Source organism: Diorhabda sublineata, chromosome 9 (assembly GCF_026230105.1).
Source record: "Diorhabda sublineata isolate icDioSubl1.1 chromosome 9, icDioSubl1.1, whole genome shotgun sequence".
Taxonomy (NCBI): Eukaryota; Metazoa; Arthropoda; class Insecta; order Coleoptera; family Chrysomelidae; genus Diorhabda; species Diorhabda sublineata.
In genome coordinates this window covers 12,353,529-12,374,573 of record NC_079482.1, presented here as the reverse complement: position 1 = coordinate 12,374,573, position 21,045 = coordinate 12,353,529, and the positions used below count along the sequence as shown (strand labels likewise).

General features: G+C 31.7%; 1 protein-coding gene across 2 annotated transcripts in view; it reads left to right on the top strand.

The window, feature by feature from the left end:
* LOC130448971 (intraflagellar transport protein 56) overlaps positions 1–18,563 on the top strand; it is a 32,698-nt gene extending 14,135 nt beyond the window's left edge. Inside the window, exons 7-10 of one of the 2 annotated variants that reach the window (XM_056786596.1) lie at positions 2,763–2,942; positions 9,390–9,558; positions 12,324–12,676; positions 17,786–18,563. In XM_056786596.1, the coding sequence (XP_056642574.1) occupies positions 2,763–2,942; positions 9,390–9,558; positions 12,324–12,676; positions 17,786–17,926 (843 nt within the window). In that variant the 3' untranslated portion in view covers positions 17,927–18,563. The remainder of the gene's footprint in view (positions 1–2,762; positions 2,943–9,389; positions 9,559–12,323; positions 12,677–17,785) is intronic. The other variant, XM_056786597.1, reaches the window with a different exon arrangement.
* The last annotated feature ends 2,482 nt before the right edge of the window (positions 18,564–21,045 follow it).

The window sequence follows — 21,045 nt, the reverse complement described above, 5'->3', positions numbered from 1 at the left end:
CTATGCCTGTCCGACAATTTTTAAACGAAACATTCCCCGCTCGTTGGATAGGTAGAAGGGGGCAGATGATGGAGTGGCCACCTAGGTCACCGGATTTAACACCCCTAGACTTCTTTTTATGGGGGTATTTAAAAACAAAAGTTTATGATACCCAACCAGAATCTCTGGATGATTTACGAGAGAGGATAGAAAATGAATGTCGACAATTAAATCCAGCCGTATTAAGCAATGTCAGAGAGGCATTTCAAAATAGATTATACCATTGTATGGAAGTGAATGGTACTCATTTTGAACACTTATTGTAACTTCATAATAAATAGCACAGTTAAAAAGATTAAAGAGTTTGAACTGTTGTACAACCCATTTTAGTACAGGCAAATAAGGTGAAAGTAAATAATAAGTAAAATTTGTGCTCTTAAAAGAAAAATTGTTTATCTCATAAACTAACCACTTTAACCTACAAGTATTATACATTTTTGAAATCAGCTCAAAGAGGAGTATCCAAATTTTACATAAAAAATATGAAAAGTAATTTAAAAAAATAAAGGGGATGCTGCTAGGGGTGAGGGGGTGGCTTTTCCAGTAAGTTTAAATAAGCCATAATGCTTGCCCCTTCCAACATAAATTGACGTGTTTTTGGATTTTTTCTAAATACCAGTATTACAAAAGTTATTAAAGGTGGATACTTTTATCTGAAAAGCACTGTATATATATATATATATATATATATATATATATATATATATATATATATAAACAAAATCAAGAACAATTTATATAAAATATATATAAATTGCATCTAACTGTTCTTGATTTTCTTCGTAAAGACCTAACCCAGTATATTACCTAAATTTAAAAAAAACAATGGAATATCGTCAATATATATGTCCATTTATATATATATATATATATATATATATATATATATATATATATATATATATATATATATATATGAAGACTTAAAGAAAATCAAGAACAGTTAGATGCAATTTATATATAAATTTATATATATTTTATATAAATTGTTCTTGATTTTCTTTAAGTCTTCATCAAAATATTTTGAAGAAAAGTCGAAACGTCAAAATTTATCTTTTAAAAATCAATTTATCATTTAACAATTTATCAATTATCGTCAATTTATTATTTATTTATAATTTATCAAAAAAAAAAGAAGAGACAAGAACATTTAGATGCAATAATCAATGTATGAAGCTTGGCTTCTCGGGGGGTTTTGGAGAAAATGTTATTATTAGCCGAAATGGTGTTGGAAAGAAGTGGATGAAGAAGGTGTTTCCAGGTTGACAGTAATCTATGGCTATCGTCCCTTGTGTTCAAACAGTTTGGACGTTTCTCTATTTCGACAGCTTCTCAAATAATTCTGGACTTGAAGTACCGAAGTGGGGGATAAGTTTTGGTTCTATTGAAATCGATTGGGTGTCCGTTATTGACATGATGTTGGGCAAGGGTGTGCAGGAAATATCGTAATTGGTGACAGACAACAAGGAACGGCGGCAATCCGAGCAGGGGATTTCATACACTCCATGGTGTTCATTGGATATTTTATCTTTGGTAGGGTGGGAGAGTTTCTGATGGTCGACTGGATCCGTTAGTCAACAAAGTGGATCGAGATATGAGTCTATCAATGACAGAGTTAAGTTGGGCAGGATGATGTTGTGATTGATCATTGAGGAAACGATTGGTGTGAGTGGGTTTACAATAGACGGAGTGAGAAGAACCGAGTGGAGGCAATTTTTGACATCAAGGAATGGTAGGGATGATTCCTTCTCCACCTTCATCGTGAACTATATATAGGGATGTGCGCCATTCAGATGGAGCAGAGAGGAATCTGAGGTTTCTCATCCATGGGGTCAAATGAAAAAAGTGTTATCAACATATCGTAGCGAACAGCTTGGTCGAAGGAGGCAGGAGGATAGTGCTTTATTTTCAAAATGGTCCATGAAAATGTTGGCAATGACGGGAAAGAGAGGCACCTTTGAGTTACCGGTAGAAATTGCCTTGAAATATGAAGTAGGCATTAAACAAACAGTGTTTGATGAGCGAAAGATAATATGGAGCAAAGTGGTGGCTAGTATCTAAGATAGACAAAGTTTCACCGATGGAGATGTTGGTAAATAAGGAAATAATATTAAAGCTGACCAGAATATCTGTGGGAGAAATTGGGAAAACTCTGAGAAGGTAGAGAAATACGGGATGATTTTTTTCGAGGTATGAGTTTGGCTTAGGAAGTTTGGATTTGTGGATGAGACTTTTTGTTGTCTTTTCCAGATATGTGTTGGAGATAATTTTGTAACATGAAGTATTGAGAAGATTATTCATCTTATCAAGAGGTATTGAGGCCGAAGGTGGCATTTTCTTTGCCGACTGGAAGGACTACAGAATCTTTATAAATAACTTTGAGAGCCTGCCGTACCTTGGAGGTCAGGTTGGATGGAGGAGGTTTTGATGTTCGGAGGACCTTGGCGACATCCTGTCTGAATAGTTGTGAACAAGAGTGTACATATCAATAGTTTTTGAAGCGATACAAGTTTGGACTCTTTCTCTTTTTGAGTACAATGTTTATATTTTTACATTATATTTCGTCCGTAATTTCAGTCCCTGATGATGAATACATAGTTATTTGAAAGCTTAGTATAAATATTACAAAGAGTACACTTTGGTATTTCATTGTCACAACCCCACAACAATCACATTTATATTTAGTTGAATATTTTGTAGTTGGTAAAATGTGATTTTTTAAGGTTTTTCCCTTGTTGGTTGATGTAGTACCTGAAGCGAGATTAAATTTAGTTATACATTATCTTAGGAATCACGATACTAAAGAAGCGTTTGATTTAATAAAAGATTTGCAACCTGCTGTTCCCCAAGAGTATATTTTAAAGGGAGTCGTTAATGCAACACTTGGGCAAGAGTTGAATTCTGTAAGCGTTTACATCATTTTCCTAAACATTGTGTTATAAATTCTAATAATTTATAGTAGCCACTAGCATTTGCTACATTAAATTTAGTTAGGCTATAGTCGAACCATATATCACTATAGCAATATCTTTTTCATATGTAGATTTGTTATTCTCAATAATATTTTATCAATTATGACACAATCGCAATGTCATAATCAAAGTTTAAGCAATAGAATTGAAGATTGTTACAAATCATGGATATACGCATGATAGTATAATTCTGTATTATCCATGAATAAAATCAGTAACGAATAATACTTAAAAATTAATTGCTAGATATTTCGTCATAATATGGCAACGGAAATAAATGAAAACATGAATGGAAAATAATTTGTAAACATAAAAATGAAAAATAATAACCCACCTTGTTCAGTTAAACAAAGCTGGATTATTTTTTTACCTTAATTAAGATTTGTAACTCTTCTAAAACCATATCAATAAAAAATTGGTTTTGAATATACCAAAAGAAATGAAAAATTTTGGAACATGTTTAATGATTTGGAAGGTCAAGTTATGGTACCACAAAAAGAGATACAGTAGACTTTTGTTAATTGAAAACAGTGATAATTCGAACCTCTCTGTAATTTGAATATACCAGGAGCTTCTTAAAACATCTTTTTATATTTCGAAAAAAATTTATACAATTTCAAGCACTTTGTTATTCAAACAAAAAAGTCGTTGCTATGGAATGAAATGACTCGGTAATCTGAATGATAGGCAAACACTCGACAATTCAAGACATACAAAGAAGTACATTCTGCGACAAACTTAAACTACTTCAGTCTCGTATTATTTTAGTCTTCGTACTTTTTATTGTAATAATTAGTTTGGCACACACTCACATTTGTTTGGTTAGTTTAGATTCAATCACTCTTTGAATGTGTATAGTTTCAAAATTGGTTTCAATTATGAGTCCTAAAAGGTATAAATGCTTGACGATTACTGAAAAGAGTTAATCGAAAAAGTTAAAAGTGAGAAGAAAAGTGGCATTGTAAACGAATTTAAAATTACTCAAAGTACTCTGAATGAAAGCCTGACCATTCGAAGAGAGGTTTAAAAAGAAATTTATTGAAAGAAAAATAGCTCGCGTCAAAAAGAGTAATGGAGTTGTCTTGAAGAAAGTTTTTTGGGGAAGTGGAATGTTGTAGTTTGCTTAAATTGGCACAGCAAGTTGAGAACTTCCCCACTACTTAACGCGCTAATAGAAAAGCTTGGGTCATTCAGAACTTTGAACAATTGTCTTTAAACGTGGGGATGAAACAATAAAAATGCTACTCTTTTTAGAAAATTGTAATGTCCACAATAGTCTTCCTATATTATCCAATGTGACAATCTACTTGTTTCCACTAAAAACCACTTCCAAATTGCGATTTTGAAGCTTGTTTTAAAACCTCTGGACATCACTATATTGACCGCTATTTTACTGATTGATAAAACATGGAAAGGTGTAACACCACTAATGATTCTCAACTGCTTCAAAAAATTTGATTTCATAAAAGAATATCCAGGAAATCAGCCAATAATTACTTAAGATGGGAACCAGCAGTACCAACACTGTTTGACATCAGCTGTGTGAATTTTTCTGACTTTGTTCAGGTGGATGAAGATGTTGCTGTCTGGGATTTCCTAACCATTGGAGAAATTCTATTTGCTAGAGATGTAAATGAAAAAAGCAACGTTGAAGATGAGAATGATACGTTAGAGATATCTCTTAAATGTAGCATGAGCTGCATCTCAGATTATAAAGCTTCTGTTTACAAAACAACTGATTGAACAGCATTTCAGGCACTATTCTTGAAATAAAATGTTATTGGTCTGTCTCAACGATGTGATTTGAAGCTTACATTACAGACTTTTTACTAAAGACATAATACATAATAATTATTATCGGAACAACTATTGATTTTTTAACTCAAAAATAATCAAAGTAGAAAATTTTAGCGATGCGTATGTTTAAGTCACAATTAAAAGGAAACGGATTGCTTTACATTAATTTGATAACAAAACATTTTTTATAGGAAATTCAATTTCCTATAAGAAAACGCATCGCTAAAATTTTCCACATTGATAGTTGACAAGTTTTGAGTAGAAAATGCGATTACTGTCGAAAAATCAATAGTCGTAACGATACACCCCTTAATATTAATATTAAGGACTGCAGTACTACGGTTTAAGTACGTTTAAGTTGCATGGTTTAAGTCATACCTTACCAACAGAAGTCAGCTTGTGAGGTTTGATACAACGATGTCATCTTGCAAGCTAAGGCTCAGTACTAGGCCCTATTTTATTTCTGTTTATAAACGACATCGCCTATCTAGACATTATTGGTAAAATATGTCTATTCGCAGACGACACTAGTTTCTCTTGGAGCAGCCCTGATATCACGACACTTCATAGAACTATATCTAGGGATCTAATCACCCTTAAATCATGATGCGATTCAAACCTTTTCAGTCTTAATGTTTTTAAACTATAAAATCTGTAAAATTTTTAGGGCTTGTTGTGGGCAATTCTTCGAAATCGGAGTTACATATTGCCGCCTTATCTAAAAAATTAACCTCCTCCTGTTTTGCACTGAGATCAGTTTCCAAAGAACTGAACTTATCCACCTCCTTAACAGTCTATTACGCCCTTATTAAGTCGCATCTCCGACATGCCCCTCCCTTCTGGGGTACGTGGGGTGCGACTCAATTCGGCCGAAACTACAAAAGAGAGCTGTTAGATATTTACTCTCACTTAAAAGCAGGGCTTACTGCAGGAACCTCTTTATAAGATTAAAAATTATGACTTCCTTCCTTATTCACCTTTGAATTCGTTTGCCTAATTCGTAAGCACGCTTCTCTAGTTTCAGAAAGATTTTGCAGAGCTATCCACTTAGGAACGCGGAGCACGCCCTATACCCACGTGCTCCACGTTCGGAATTAGTTAAGGGCTCAATATTTTACAATGCAAAAAATGCACAATCACTTGCCAATTGAAATTAAATCGATATCACCTTTTCCCGCATTCCACAATAGTTTGAGGACATATTTACTGGAAAGTGCCTTCTACTCTATTCTAATAATAATACTTAATTCCAGACATGCAGCATACTGGTATAATTTTTGCTATGGACTTATATAGTAACTATTACCTATAATTTAGTTATATAGTTATTTTATTATTACTCATTATGGTTTTTTTGTATATTGAAATTTTATTTCATTTGTTTTATCTTTATTTAGTTATATGTATGTTTGTTTCTTAGTTTTTCACAAGCTTTTGTGTACGAATAGTAACAATTTTTTGACAATGAAGCATTTCTCGTTTCTCTCTCTCTCTCAAACTTTCACGATATTTTCTCCTAACTACTTGAATCATATTTTCACAGTACCCTTAAAAAAATATTTGTTCTTTTTGCACAAATCTAATCTAAAACATATGTAATTTTCGATTTTCTAATAAAAATAGCCGTTAGTATAATACATAATTGATTATTACTGATTAATTCGGTATTTCTAATTTTTCTCTCAAAAATTACAAATATTTTTAACTTTCAGTAAATAATTCAAAATTTCTTTTTTTTTTCTTGTTTCGTTAAAAAATTTTGATATTTCAAACTCTCAATATTTCATAATATTTTCAATGTTTAGTATTAAAGAAAGTTGAGTGTGATTATATTTTATTTAGTATTTTCAAATATTATTCAACATCACGTTTATTGTAAAATAGTTTTGTTGGAACCAAATATTAAAGTTAACAAGACTATTAGAATAATTTGAATTTATAGTAGAAGAAAAGATTTATTTTACAATGTACGGATTACATTGCATAAATAATTCTTTTAATTTTAGTTTCGATTGTGCAACAATATTTCACCAAATTCCACCTATTTGACATTTTTTTCGATAAATACGAGTAGTTTGATTTCGAGATGTTTGTACTTTAGAACAATGATAATTATTTCGTTAAATAGTGAGAATCTATTTTATTATTATTTATTGCGACATTCTGTTGAAATTTGGGCTGGTTGATTCGATTCTGATTAACACAGGCCCGGACCATTTGGAGATCTCAACTGAATCATGGGCCAGCAAAGTGAGGTTTGGAAAATGAGATGCTTGAAATTCATCTAGGTTGTATAAGGATACACATTTTCGACCTTTCTAGACTTTATTATTAACGAAACTTAGGTCACAGTATTTCAACGGATTTCAAAATAAAGTGCAGTATTTCCTACACACCAAAGTATTAATGAATTATGTCAAAATTATTTGGGCAATAAAAATAATGACAAACGAATTTTAGGGATTAGACAAATAATACTAGGATTTTTTAAAAATCCTTTGGATTTAACAGTTTACAAAGTTTACAGGGATCAGCATAAGTCACGTCGCATTCTCACATTCTCAAAAAATTGGCATAATTCAGGCAACGCTGTCGAAAAAGGAAGCATGTTCGGGTTTCAGTCATGTTTTCAGCATGAATAACTGATACAAGTTCACACTACATGAGTTTTTTTTACGTCGTATCTGCGTACGTACCGAATTTCAACAACAATTTCTGAACTGGCCGCTACTAAATCGTTCAACAGTGTGGAAGACACCTTCTAAAAATTGTTAAAAATGGGCCCTGTTGCTGACGCGCTGTGTTCTGGACAACCCCGGTATCTGTAATAACTAACAAAAACATGAAAACAGTGCCGCTGGCCTTAGATGAGCAGCCAAATCAATCTGCAGTGTGAGAGAACTTCAGATATCCGATCGTTCTTTACGACGAATGCTGAAACGCATATCGAGATCGGAACTTTGCAAGTGGTACTTCGGATTTTATGGGCAGATGAAGCAACCTTCAAGCTGAATGGTACGTTCAATCGGCATAACTGCGTGTACTGGAACGATCAGAGTCCTCACGTCTTCATTGAAGAAGAATTAAACATGAAAATCACGTGGCGGGCCAAAGTTATCTAAAAATGCTCGAAGATTTACGTTGGCAAATGGACAACGATTGAACACTCGTAAACATCCGTCATTTCATGCAGGATGATGTTTCGTCGCACTACGCTTAATGTTCATTTTGGAAAATGGAGAGACAGCCGAAAATTCGTTGAGTGATCCCCACTCTCCAAAACCACGTTTCTGCTTGATGAATAATTTGAGACATTTCGCAGGTAGCTTGACATGCTTCGCAGGATCTGCCTCTCTGTTAAGAAACGTTGTACAACTTGTCTTGAGCTGTATGTTTTTTTGTTTCCTATGCAGCCATTCTCTTGTTCGATGAGCTAAGAAATACCACAGATTCTTCCACTAATCAAATCAAGTTCTCAGCTTGTAGAAAATTAACTGTTGAGTCAACTACAACTAGGTTCAGAAATGTGCCATACAGTCAATAGAGATAAGGTCTTCATTTTATTTTTTTAAATGGGCTTGTAGCCCATTGTAGTGCTCACAGCGCCTGTGCGCTCCACACTACAATCGATGTGGTGACGAGAACTTCACTAATGACGTCATGACTAACGCTCACGACGACCCATGTCAAGAGGTTGGTTGAAAAGAACGTTGAGAGAATGAGCATAGTTTTTATAACTCGAAGCGGCAAAGGGTGCAACTATGCAAATATATATAATTATTTAATGGAGTAAGGAATATTATTAGTACTTTCTGAAGTATTCTCGCCGCCGAAGACTTTTTGATTTTACTTTAATATAAATAAGTTAAACACTCCACTCAAAAATTCACTGACTTACAAATTGTAACATAACTTCTTCAAACTTTTGCTTTATTATTTGTTTTGCCATTTGTTATTATTTACCTCAACGTTCAAAACGCTTAATAATCCATACTACTTAGGTTTGCGATTATAATGGACTAAGTGGAACGGGAAAGACCGTGTTCCTGATTATCGTGAGTGCTTAGTGAAATGCACTTTATATTGAGGAGAGGAAAAGGAGAAGGACGTCACCTCGCAGACGATGTATTATACACCAACAACGAAACGCAACGCAACTCACAACATAGTAGCTCATATGAAGCATAAATAAATAGATGTTGGAAGTATTCTACTTTTGAAAATTTGGAAAACAAAACATTACTCCAACATTACAAAAAATAACTTCTAACAAGACAAAATATTTTTATGTATTTTATTGGGGGTCCCCTCCTCGATCGAAGAGCTGCAGACCTAGCCAGCCTGGGCTTGAGTTATCATGTATATGTCACATTGTATATTCGAAAAGAAAAATCATAAATATTACCAGTAGTTTTTTATATACATGTTGACTAAGCTAATCATGGTGTACATTGATTCTAATAATTTTAGTTTGTAAATTTGATATGCTAATTAGCGACTAATATCTGTAATATTTTTTTCGTAAAATATATAAAATGCTGTAGAGTTTTAAGTATTTAATTTTATTTCACATTTTTTCAGTTGGAACACATAAAAGTAGCTGAAGAATGTTTTCATTTGGTTGGTAGTTCAACAAGTGAATGTGATACGATTCATGGAAGGCAATGTATGGCAGCTGCTTTTTTTCTGGCAAATCAATTTGAAGACGTTTTAATATATTTGACATCAATAAAAAGTTACTTGCATTCAGGTAAAGTTCATTAGATATTTTCAAGCAACTGTTCATTTAGTCCTCAAATTATCGCAGCTGTTCTATTATAAGAACATCGCAGGTTTAAATACAATTTACATGTTTCCTTATCGATGATGTGGCTCCACTCAAATTGCTGAGAAATAAACTTCAGCATTCTTGGTTATCAAAATGTTGTTAGAAAGTTTATCGTAAGCCTTGATGTAGTGTTAATAGTGAATAATGTGTTCATTCAAGTATGTATACGACCGAAGATTCCAGAAATGTTTACTTAATCTTCGTGTAAACAACAAAAATCAAGTTCCAAGCCTTTTCAACCAGATGATTCGATGTCCTCATCTTTCTAAAACCGGCTAAAGCAGATCAAATTTCATTTGTACGTAATGGTAATTTGTGTGATCTTTTGCTTAGTAAAGATACTCTCCACACTGGTGATCTCCGTTTTAGAGCATTAGTTGATTATAACATAATATTTTATGAATAGCTATACTGAATCCCACATAATATTAGTAGTGGTTTGACGAAATCAACTTCAGATATTTTGTTTTTTTTTGAAATGTAACAATCAACATTCAATGGTGGATGGTGGAGCAGTATTTTATAGAAAAATTTTTCCTATGCTTATATAAAAGCGTCACTGCATAGCAGTTGTTAAGTCACAAACTCCAACCTCGATGTTGCTGGAGCAATTCTAGGAGAAAATGCATTTCTCATTCTTCCAGTTTAAATCCATCCAAGACATTTTCCATTAACCTCTGAACGTTGGTGGTGTGTTACATAACCCAAACGGAACTGCCATAGTGCGTCTGTGGAACTTGTGGTCTTCTCTCGGTCTACGAAGTTATTTCAACTTGACAGTATCCACCCTTTATATCCAAAGTTTGTAAAAATCGTGCATTTGCCAGAGTCTCAAAGGTGTTGTCTTGTCAGTGACATAATCTTGTTAAAAAAGCTTTCTTTTTGACAAGTACTGTTAGAGAATCCCTCGGATTATTCGACGGTTATATCACACCTTAGGTTTCCATTTCCTTTAACATTTGTTGGAACTCCTCTTGTTTGGTGAATTTGTCTGGGTATCTGTTTTATTGATTAATGTTTTCCAGTATCTATCTGATGTGTATCACATTTTTTTTGTTTAGGTCATTATCACCAGAGGACAACCATGTCGAAACCTCGTCTTTTGGTTTTATTCTTTCCCACAGCTTAAATGTTCTTAACTCGTAAGAAATTCCCACTGCAGGTTCGGTCTTTGTCAGTGATTGAGTGGCTCTAGCTTGGCCAGGTCGTCGGCAAATACATATTTTTAGCAGCGAGCTGAGGCAAGATAAGTATAGCCACTAGCTTGGTCAGCACTACAGAAGCATACCATTCAAAAGAAAAGGATGTGCCCTCACCCTCTTTGCTCTTAGATACTCTTCCTGCTACTATGTCGTCTTTTTTAATGCATCCATGTAGTAGATGTCACCATATGATAACAAGCTGACCTCATGTTGACCTTGAATTTCCCATAAAAAGGTACGCCCGTTGGATTTTGACAGGGGGATCATAAGGATTCATTTCGAACTCAATTCCTTCGGCCGAACTAGGTTGGCAGTTTTATCCGGTCTGTATCTTTTATCTGATAGTGCAGCCTTCACGTTGATGCTAATTTTCATAGACTCGACGCCCAAGAGTCAAGGATAACCTCGAATATTTACCACATCATGTTAAAAGGACAAGATCCAGCTGTCTTAATCACATGCTTGCCTTAAGGTCCCCGCATCTCCTTTACACAAGAGTTTGCGATCAAGGATAATTCTTAGATATTTGCACTCCTTGGGTACTGCAAATTTACGTCAGATTGCAGTTTTTATTCCACCTGTAGCTTATGTAAATACTATCTCAGTTCTTAGGATGCATTGAAAGTCCTGTCTCCACTAAGAGCTCCTCAAGTGATTTGCAGTAGGATTTTTTGTATAGCACTGTTTTTTGGTTGTCTCGAATTATAAGTAAAGAATAAAACAAATAATGAATATTTCTATCAGATTGATCTTTATTTTAATTTACAAAATAATTTGAGACAATATTACTTACATACAGCATTATATTTAATATCCTATAGAAAATCGATTCAATGAACATTTTTTTTAATTTTAAACTCAAACTTACTTGTATAGTATAACTGACGAGAGTGTAAATATATATATATATATATATATATATATATATATATATATATATATATATATATATATATGTAGTTTGTTATAGTTCAAACACTTTTCTAAACCAAATGTATAGGTTTTTATTGAAAAAAAAACTTTTCCATTCTTTCCGTTGAGATGTGAAAAAAATATGAAATTTCAAATAACAAATTTAAATAATTTTTATAATTTAATTGTTACCCCCAAAAGTAGATTCAGATATTTTGAATCAAGTTATTGAGGGTATAGGTAAGGAGTATTTTATATGGGAGAAAAAATGGAAGTGTACCGTTGTATACGATAGATAACTGTTCAAATCTTCCAGAATGGCGTTGGTGTAGATAAAGGGTATGGAATAAATGCAGCAATTTTAGATGAATTGGAGTATGCCGAATTAAAAAAATTATATATATATATATATATATATATATATATATATATATATTTCTTTTACTATGACATTGTTATCAAAAATTGAGTATTTTATTCCAAGTTGATACTTACTTGGAATAAATATCACAAACCACAATTGAAAACGTTATACCAGAGAGAACGATCAACAACTACTAATATTTCTTTCAGATGATACTTTTAATTTTAACTTTGGTCAAGCAAAAGTGGCATGTAACCAATTCAAAGAAGCCGAAGAGATATTTCTATTAATTAATGATGTTCGAATAAAAAGTGATTATGTTTACATTTCCAATTTGACCCGATGTTACATTATGAACCATAAACCTCAACAAGCTTGGGAACTATATAGTAATTTGGTGAACGGTGCGGAAAGTTTCAATCTGCTGCTAGTTATAGCGAACGATTGTTATAGAATGGGAGAATTTTGGTATGCGGCCAAAGCGTTTGATATGCTCGACAAAATTGAACCCAATCCGGAATTTTGGGAAGGAAAACGGGGTGCTATTGTTGGAGTCTTTCAAGTAAGAAAAATCATTGTTATCAAGTAAATTATCACTCAATGACGGATAGTCAGTTCCACACATAATGTTTCAATCAAATTATTGATATATTTTAAGCTTATTTTAGAATAACCGAGACAATACCTGTCGTATTTACTTTGTATTATACGTTCAGAGTTTATTTTATACCTAGGACGTGACGCAATATGGCGGCCTTACTGAAATATTTGAACTACCTACAAAATTTTTGAATTTTTAATAATTTTTTTTTCTATAAATATTGATAAAAAAATTAAAAAATATGCTCTATATAAACTATCCAAAACCTATTTTTTCCCAAACCATGCAAGTACTCTATTGGAACAGTGTAATACTAAATTGTACATCGTTGCGTGCTCCAGCTAGACAAAACGTACGCTAGATTCATTACTTATTTTGTAAGCGTCGTTGTCAAGTGAAATTGTTCGAGATCAAGGTTATATTATATATCATATATATCATATTATAATATATTATATAATATAAAACATGAGTATCATAACGGATCGCTATTTTTTGTATTTATGAATGACTTGATATGTCTATTTAGCTGGACGTGCGATTCAATCGTATCGTAGCTCCAACGAATAGGAATAGATATATAATACGTTGTTGATGGCAAATGAGAATTGAGAAAAGCAAAAAAATGAATAAAAAATATTTGCGATACACGTCTTTAGTGAGCTCTGAAATTTGCCATTCTATACATCAAAAGGTATTTCAAAGTTGTCATACCATCTTACAGATATGATCTGTCACTGATCAAAACCGTCATTACCCACTAACATAAACATCTAATCGTACTTCGGACTGCCATATCTAATGTGCAGGATGAGCAATACGTTAGTTAATGGAATAATCTGTCGGATTTTGAGAGGTCTGGACGGCCGATCAGATATTTTATACCTAGTTGTTTAAAATCCTGGTGGGCGGAAGGACAGATCGTAATGACAGTCGTGTGAAAATCTTGAAAATGGAGAAGAAAAAAAGAGTAGAACTACTGGGTTGCATGGTAGAAATACTTGAAATGAATAAAGAAAAACAGAACAAAATGGGTGAAAAAACACCTTGGAAAAATTTACTTCTCAAATAGCTTAAAATGTCATTGTACGCTTGTTTAAGTACGTTTCATCCTTTATTTTTCATAAAGAAGGCCTCTCTCTATACAGCTCAATCTCGTCGGTTACTATTTTTTTCATCCACTCCATACTTATCTGATACCCTATCTATTGGACACAATCAAAAGAATAAAAACAACTAGGTACCTAACCAAACACGCCACAAAACACGTTATTACTCACTAACGGAACGATAACTCAAGAATAGAAAGGACAGAAAAAAGTCGAACATCTTAACTACGTTTTTCCTACTTTCTCTAGTTTTCAATAGAAACATACCAATTTAGAACACCCTCTATTTTGAAACTGGGAATTATGGGCCTATGATAATCTATTGAAATGTTATCGTACTCAAGCTCTTTGGAAAATAACATATCTGGTCTAATTTAGTTGTTCATAATATAATAATCAAGAAAAAATATGAATTTCAATGAAGTACAAATAGATAATTATCTCGCACATTTTAGCAGAATCCTAATCTTAAAGCATACACATACCTTATATATATATATATATATATATATATATATATATATATATATATATATATATATATATATATATATATACCGTACTTTTAAATCATATAAATTGAGCTTTGTACACAATCATCTTCGGGTCTTGACAAAAAAGATATCTGATCTTGATGGACATTTCACCAACCCTTGTCTTCATATCCAAAAAATTGAACATATGGCGTCAAGATACTTCTGGATATTGATGAAAGATGGAAATAACTATGTAATAAAGGTTTAAAAAGTAAAAATACTAAACTGAAGATAGGCGATGGACAAATTTCGTACACTTTATCAGAACTGATTAGCTTGGTATGTATGTAAGGAAATCTTTGAATTCGGTTTTGAAGCAATTCAAACCGTCGGATTTATTAAAAAATTTTGCACATTTATTAAGTACCGATGACAATACAATAATTTCACAAATGTGCCATGTTCCTGATCAGATTCACAAGGCTTAGCTATTTGGTATCCAATCTCTGGTAATGCTTTGTGACAACTAAACTACCAAGCGCATGTTCATATGCAGTGCTTGATTTCATAATCAAAGAAAAACGTGTTATTTTTAGAAAAGAAGGTTAAGAATCACTTAATTTTTCAAAGGATGGTAGCGATTGCACAAATTATTCACTTCTTGGATAAGATGACGACTTTGAATAAAAATATATAATGTTTCAAAAAACTAACAAACGCTTTGATAGCAATCGAAACTAAAAATTAGAAAATAAGTTTTTTACCATTTCAAATAAGGGTATAGTGATTAATAAAATGTATCATTTTCCTGAAAAAACTTTTTAAGTTAGTTTCAAAATGTCTGCTTATATCGGTATCTAGCAACCTAAAATATTTACACCAATGGACAGCAAGTACCCCACGCTTTTATCTATCCTTATTAAAAGTGTTTGATTTTTTTTAGTTTTTTAAACTATTATATATGTATAAGTACTTGAAAATTCATTTTCTAGTACGTGATTGTAATTTGTCCGCAAAACATGATACAAAGTACAGTCCCTATGCAAATTATTAGACGCACTGCAAAATATCATGTAAAATATTAATTACCAAGTGATATTGTACCGTTTTAAATTGATTTGTTTCTTATTCTTATATAATCCAATCAATTAACCATTAATTCAACATAAATAAAACATCATAAATTCAGAAAATTATATGTTTATTAACTTTTAAATAAAAGTGAAAATAATGTAAGTAAAAGTTAATATTTAGTTTAGCCACCTATAGCCACTATTAAAGCTTTAATTCTGTATGGCATGCAATCAATGCAACATTGTACTGTCCCCCTCATTTAAGAATGGTGATTCCACACATGAATAACTTTTTCTAGAAAATGCCTTTGGTTTTTTCTGTCAAAAAATCTTTAGCAGACTGTGTGGCAGGGAGCTCGATCTCACATGAAAGTGAGAAACCATTCTCTGAGCTGCGGAATCAACCGATTTTGTAATACTTCTTTGTACTAATCTTTCCTCATTATTCCTTTTACAGAAGTCAAGTGCCCTTGTCGCTGATGACTGACCAAATCATTACTTTGGTGGATGTTGAATTGTTGGAAAGACAGTACAAAATTTGCAAAATTTCGAATATGTATTTGTCACTGAATTAGACCTGTCGAAAATAGAGAAAAAATATATAAATTTCCATGCTTCTTCACTTTATTTAACTGAAAATGATAATAATGTATCAGTTTCTTATTAAATTACAATATCTTACCGACCTCCAGAGGTCAACATGTTTTTCTCCCCAAATTCCAAACTGCGAGCTCTATATCAAATTCACTTTTAAAGACTTTAACTTTACTTTGATTTCTACTTCGACTTCCTACAATACTTATACTTATTGATAATTTTCTGATTATATGTCTTGACTTGTATATTGTTGCCATGATGCCTAATGTAATTAAAATGTATATAGGGGTTGTCCAAAAGTGCGTAGTATGAGAAGTAATTTCTTCATAACTTAAAGGTTGTAGAAGTTGTTATTCTGAATTGTCTGAAGAGTTGCTATGGAACTGGAGGTCGACTTCCTGACACAAATAAATGGCGTCTAACATACTGCATGCTGTATTAGTATACAGGAAAAGTTGTGTTCCGATTGTCAGATAGGGTGAATAGGGTATATTGTGCTTGAGTTCTTTCTAAGAATTCAATAAAGGTGGTGATGAATAAATTGTTCAAGATAAGCATAAATTACAATGATATATTATTTCAATAATTTTTTTTCTTCAATATATAATATTTGATTTTTATTATAATGTTTAAGCATCATGTTAATTTGAATTCTTGATCATTTTGTTCACATATAAAAAGTTCTTTCGATGACCAGTTTTTTCAAGGATTTTAGTTATTAGAATTATTTGTGGAAATTTGACGGTTAAATAAAGGGGTTGGCTTAGGAAGATTTGAGTTTCTATTCGCTTGCAATTGTCTTGATTGGAGCGTGTAGACGTTATGTGGTCTTTGAGGTTTACAAAAAACTTGTTGGTTTGGGAAAAATTATGAGGGGGTAATGATTTAAATTGATTGGACCTTGAGGAAATGGATTGCGCTCAAGTTTGCTATTGTGGCATAAAAGAAGGTTGAAATGATGTAGAAGAAGGTTGAGAATTATGTGGCTGATGTCTTGGATTGAATTGGGGTTTTTTATTAAATATTTTTTGTTGAGAATTTCCACATTTTTGTAAATAATAAATGTTAATTTCTTCTTGAATTTACTGCATAACAGAAGCTAGGAAAGGGGGTCGCATAGCTCTAATTGTGCAGCCTAAGGGATCCCTGAGACCTGCCAGAAATGTAGTCAACGCTTGTTGTTGGAAGAATTGTTTTTTATTTTAAATTGTGGGAGCATCATTATTATGGATGTCAATGTAATCACAAATGATATTATAAATTATTAAATATTTGTCTAACCTAACTAATATATATCCATAAATTGAGTTTATTTCTTTGGCTCTATCCGTAATTTTCCAAGCTATACCTTGCAACAATAAAAATTTTTGTAAGCAACTCTCATTACCGGGCGACCTATCAAAATAAAATTTATTAAAAATGCATTGCGTCTAATATTTGGCCAACGACTGTTGATATATTTATTTCAAATAATTTTTAAGTCATTGAAAAAGAAACCATCTCAATCCGACTTGCTGCTAAAATTCGGAGGTTCTTTGATTTATTACCTCACCTAAACGCTGTTATTGTTTTTACGTCGAAACACAAGATAAGTTAAAATTTTATATAATAATATAATAAACTAACATATTGTAGAGGAAAAAGAGACGTTTTAAATGATATATCACAAGCTTATAATGAGGTTCACAGATTGTCATTGAAAATATGGTCGAATTAGTAGGAAAAGGATGAAATCATAATTTCATAAATAGCTAATTATCGTATATTAATTAGTTTGAAAATCATGCTCTAAATTATTTGTTTTATTATTAATAGGGCGTTATAGTACAGAAATTTCCAGTAGATATGTTGGGGGACATTTTGCAACTTCTTCGAAGCTCGACATCAAGTCAAGCGGATCAAATTGCTAGCGTCATAAGAAGATGGGCCAAAGAACAACGTTTAAATGTTTCCTAATTTTAACATGATTACTATTATAATAGATTTATGAAATGTCAATAATAAACTGTAAACCTAGTTTCATTTCTGGTGACATAAGATTAACATCATGAGTTAATTAAGTTGAATGAAAATAAAAGATTTATGCTTCACCCTATACATTGATTCAATTTTCGAGTGGATAATGAAGCTAGTCTCTTACAACTTCTGATATTGTATCTGATGTAGAAATAGTAGTAAATTGCCGATTAATTGGTGTATAATAGTGTACTATTGATTTAAGCGTTTTCTATAAATTATTTATAATTGGTATAATGGAGTTTTACTATAATGTTTTTCTTATTTATTTATACGATTTCTATTCGTTGAATGAATTAATAGACACTGTCTCTTACGTTTTTAATTTATTTAAATACTATACACTATACTAAACCAATCACTTAACTAACTTAAATAATTTTTTTTAATTCTTCGACTACTTTCTATTTCGGTCTATTCACTACAACTATTTATTATACAATGCACCCAACTGCGCTACATAAACTCCTTATATATATCATAAAAGAATTCTAAAAACTTCTAAAAAATAAATGATACACCTTCCTAGAAATTATTCTAAAAAAACAATGTAAATAAACCGTCTGCTATAATTAAAGTTTATATAAAAAGCAAATATCAAAGGCCGAATTTTAGAATTCCTGGTAAATCAATCGTTCATCAAAGGTTGCCGCCTTCGCACAATTTTAGAATTTCATAATAGCCGGACAGCTCCAGTGTAAGGACCCATTTCGTGAACTTGTTCGTAACAGTACTTTTATTTCGAAAGTTCAAATTAAGCAGTCCTAATTGCCTTCCATGCATTTATATTATAGCATTACCACCAACTTACCTATCATTTCAATTTTGGAAAGAGCCAAAAGCTGCAGGTAGCTACGTCGTCTCTGTATAGAGGCTGGCGATACTCTACGACTTGCTTCTTTGTTAAATATTCTTGCGCAAGGTTCGATAAATGCCCTGCCATATTGTCATAGCGAAACAGGTAATCACTGCTTGATTGTAGTCATTTGTTCTGACTAAGTCATGCAAGCTTTTCGCCGCTTCATACAGTAATCTTTATTGAGCATAAGATTTTCATATATTCAAAAACAACTTTGTTTGGACTTTAAGTACCAACGTAGAAGGATTATGAAATATGAAATGAACTACATTTAAAAAAAACTCATGCATATTTAAAAATCACTAACCAAGCTAAAGCCAAGCAAATAATGCGAATGCCCCAATATTTACGACTTTGTGACGTTACTGGTTCGTGGAAAGTTTTCCCTTCACCAAAAAATGAATGGAAAATGTTCAATTCTTATCTAAAAAAAGCAAATGAAAAGCTTAAACAGAAAAATATAAAATGATTGAAATAGAAAATAAAAATAATTTGTGTTAGTATCAACAATATTCTTGATGGTAAGCATATTATTTTTATTTCCTATTTTGATTATTTTATATTTTTTTGTTTCATCTTTTCATTTTCTCGGTAAAATTTTAAGGAGTAGGAAGATTGAGGCCTGGGCATCAACCAAAAAAAGGATGAATCTTTATCACGGAATCGGAATCACTTCTTATCAATGAACGAAATGATAATGGCTCCAAAGTGGGAGCCAGAGTGGGATATATATATATATATATATATATATATATATATATATTATTTCTTAGATATGTTTATGCTTCTAAATATTCTTGATTTTAGGTTCCATCTGTTTCAAAATTAGTTTTGTTAATAATTTTTTTTCTCGTTTATCGTCTTTATTAAAATTTGATATTTACACTAACAATTTGCATCATGATTTAGGTGATCTATTGATTAATAGATAATGATTGATTAAAATAAATACGTGTCAGTGCCAATATCATATTTTGATAAAGACTTGAAGAAAATTCGAAACATCAATTTTATCTTTCTTTAGAAAATTATTAAAATAAACTAATTTTAAAACAGAAGAGACCTAAAATCAAGAACATTTAGAAAATAAACATATCAAAAGGTCTAAAAAATAACGTGCCAATGAAACACCAAAGTAGACTAACTTTAATTTTCCGAGCTTTCGAATACTTATGTAATCATCGTATGGGAAATAATTAATTGAGATGTGCGGTGGTTATATATATATATATATATATATATATATATATATATATATATATATATATATATATATATATATATATATTCCCCAATTTAAGAAATTTACCTATTACAGTTTTTAATTTCCAAATATTAATAAGAACAGATACATTTGTTGAACATTCACCACTAAAAATATTGGAATTTACATGGCATTTAACTTGTTTGAAGGTTATAGCAGATAATGTGGATCATTTTTTAAATATACGTAGCGTAACAAACAGTGTTTATTAAAAAAACTGTTTTATTATATATGCTTTCGAAGAAGTCTATCAATTTATCATTGAATCACTAAAAGTCAACTACTATATCTATGCAATACTGAGAATAACGACTATTTTTGACGATTATTATTTTTCCAAGTCGTATTAAAACATATTACATAGTTGTTCTAAGAAATATCAATGAGTGTAATCAGTTATATATTTGCTAATCAATAAATGATAAACTTAATCTTGAGATAATGTATAAATCAGTACGCCTGTTAATGTGAAATGTGATAGTTCACTTTTTTAAGAATTATTATTAACTACGCTCTAGTTCTAAGTAGGGTAAACTGTCCTGCAGTGAACCACTGATCTTTATTATTGGTATATCTGCCACATTTTTGAAATAAAAACATCTGAAAACGGTTTGATATATTGGAAATAACTTAACACCTAATTTACTTACAAAAAATTAAAAATACACATGATTTCATTCTATTCTAATAGTATTATCCTTGGCCATTTCGTAGGCAATCTTTCTGCAATCTATGTTTGTTACACCATAAAGATATTTAGTTATGAGTCACAAGAATGTTCAAAAGGACTTATAATATCCCTTATCGTATTAAATAATGATATTCTCAGGATTGCAATCTTTGTTGCTTTGATTTTTGAAAATTCTTCTTAAAGCTCACTTCGACACTTCGACCCACTTCTTGACATGGGTCGTCGTGAGCGTTAATCACTACTTC